This window comes from Pygoscelis adeliae, unplaced genomic scaffold (assembly GCF_000699105.1).
Source record: "Pygoscelis adeliae isolate BGI_AS28 unplaced genomic scaffold, ASM69910v1 Scaffold567, whole genome shotgun sequence".
In the NCBI taxonomy this organism is placed as follows: Eukaryota; Metazoa; Chordata; class Aves; order Sphenisciformes; family Spheniscidae; genus Pygoscelis; species Pygoscelis adeliae.
Window position 1 is genome coordinate 1 of NW_008825081.1, and position 2,380 is coordinate 2,380.

At 43.0% G+C, this 2,380-nt stretch overlaps 1 protein-coding gene across 1 annotated transcript in view; it reads left to right on the forward strand.

The window, feature by feature from the left end:
- Positions 1-1,960: 1,960 nt before the first annotated feature.
- ACAA2 (acetyl-CoA acyltransferase 2) overlaps positions 1,961-2,380 on the forward strand; it is a gene marked incomplete at its 5' end in the record, with an annotated part of 19,606 nt that continues 19,186 nt past the window's right edge. Inside the window, one exon of the mRNA XM_009326970.1 lies at positions 1,961-2,312. Coding sequence (XP_009325245.1) covers positions 1,961-2,312 — 352 coding nt within the window. The remainder of the gene's footprint in view (positions 2,313-2,380) is intronic.

The window sequence follows — 2,380 nt, forward strand, 5'->3', positions numbered from 1 at the left end:
TTCCCCCCCCCCCCCTCCTTTTTTGGCATTTTGTAGCTGAGGTTGCTTATCTTTCGGGTGGTAAAGCTGTCGTAGTAGTTGACTGTAGAAAAGAATATTAGACTTCACGACTGAGTTTATGCAATCCCACATCATAAACATTTTTTTGCTCATACAACTTATTCCGCTGTATCTAAAAGGACTTCTTGTATGAGTGTAACAGCGACGTGTTGCGGAGTTTAAGCATACGCCGTGGCTGCCTTTCCTGATACTGCAACGCTGAAATCGCAACACTACCTAGAGTCTCTGCAAGATATGATCCTCCATTTGTGTGATTTGCAAAAGATACAAGTGACAAAGATGCACTTGAAACAACAGGTCGTTTTCCTCAATTTTCAAGGGTAAATGAACAAAACTGTGCAAACTTGTTCTTTCAGACCATATTTAACTGAAAAATTAGCATTTTGCCACTGCATATAAATATAACCTAATTGAAATGAATTGCATGAACTGCTGTGAACCTTTTTCCTCCAACTTTATTTACATATATTGCAGTCATAAACTGATAATTTTTTTTTTCCCTGAAAAGTTCTAACAATGTAGATGTTGAGTAAAACAATCCAGAGGACATATTCCCCAGTGAGTATACAACTTACTTCAAAATGTAAATGCCAGTGGACAAAAACTTTCAAATTAAGTTGAAATTAGAAAAAAACCAAACAAATTATCAAAAAATGTTGCTACTACAGTTGCAACGTCTAGTTTGTTTCTTTGGGGGTTTTGGGCGGGGTGAAGTCTCATTACCTTAACAAGCAGAAGGTATAGCTGCTCTCAAAGAAGTTGAATGATATACAGGAGTGAATATTGTCGATGAAATACTACTGCTTATAAAGTATTTTTCCATTTTGAACAACTCTGTAAACTACATCTTTGTTTATAGGCAAATGCTTGTAATAGTCACTGTAATATTCAGCTGTGGATAAAAAAAATTTGTGAAATAAACACTTTTGAAGAAATCGTGACTTTTGGTCAAAAATGGGAACATAAAAAATACACCTTTCAATATTTACTTCTATATGTGGGAAACACTTCTGTTTTAAAATTACAAAGTACTTTACAAACGCAAATGAACGGTCTCAAAGCTTTTACTTAAGACTTTGAAAGGTTTAGAAGTTATAACTTAATTTCAGAGGTGCTTAAATATTGTGAGGTGATTAGAAAGAGTTGGGGTTGTTCAGCCTGGAGAAGAGAAGGCTCTGGGGAGACCTTATTGCGGCCTTTCAGTACTTAAAGGGGGCTTATAAAAAAAGATGGCGGCAAACTTTTTAGCAGGGCCTGTTGCGACAGGACAAGGGGGAATGGCTTTAAACTAAAAGAGGGTAGATTCAGACTAGATAGAAGGAAGAAATGTTTTACTATGAGGGTTGTGAGGCACTGGCACAGGTTGCCCAGAGAGGTGGTGGATGACCCATCCCTGGAAACATTCCAGGTCAGGCTGGACGGGGCTCTGAGCGACCTGATCGAGTTGAAGATGTCCCTGCCCACGGCAGGGGGGTTGGACTAGATGGCCTTGAGAGGTCCCTTCCAACCCAAACCATCCTGTGATTCTATGACCTTATGGCCTTGCAGGCCATCGCAAACGAACAGAGAAGAGGAGATGCAGTGCCAGCCCCTGTGTGCATGCTTAAATCAGATAAGTCAACGGCAGAAAGAGAAAATATAGTAAAACCCTCTGCTTTTTTTAAAGACAGAGTTGCATGTCATTGTACATTCCCTCATCTCTAGATTCAGGAAATCACTGGAGTTAAGTAGGGAAACCAGTCGAAAGATTTTTTTTTTAATCAAAAATGGGACTGTTCACAGGAAAACATTTTTTCATCTAGAAAATTCATAAAACTTAAATTGCGTCAATGAAGACATACGGCAATTTTTATTTGTAGACGAAATATTTTTACTGATCCTCCCATCTTCTGCCTGACAGTCTGAACGGTTCCACTAAAGTTTTTACGCACGTAAATCATACCTCAGCATGCATTTTCAACCGCCAGAACTTTGACAGGTCTTTTTTGTGGACCCCCGACCCACAGCCGGGAGGTTGCAACGGGGAGGGGACGTGGAGAAGACCAGGAGGCGAGTCCCACTCCTCCCCGTGCAGGTCCAGAAAGGATAAAGCTTGGAAATCGGGGCAGCGCTGGGCCAGCTACGGCCTGCGAAACGCCTCGGGGCTGCGAAGCGCCACTGAGGCGCTCCGAGGGGCGACTTCGCCCCGTGAGGGAGGGGAGCTGCCCTCAGGGCTCCCGGGGCCGGCCCTGTCCGCCGCCCGCGGGTCTCAGGTGCCTTCCCCAGCACAAGCTTCCTCACCGGTCCCGCGGAACTCGGCTTGCGCAGTGGCTACTCATCA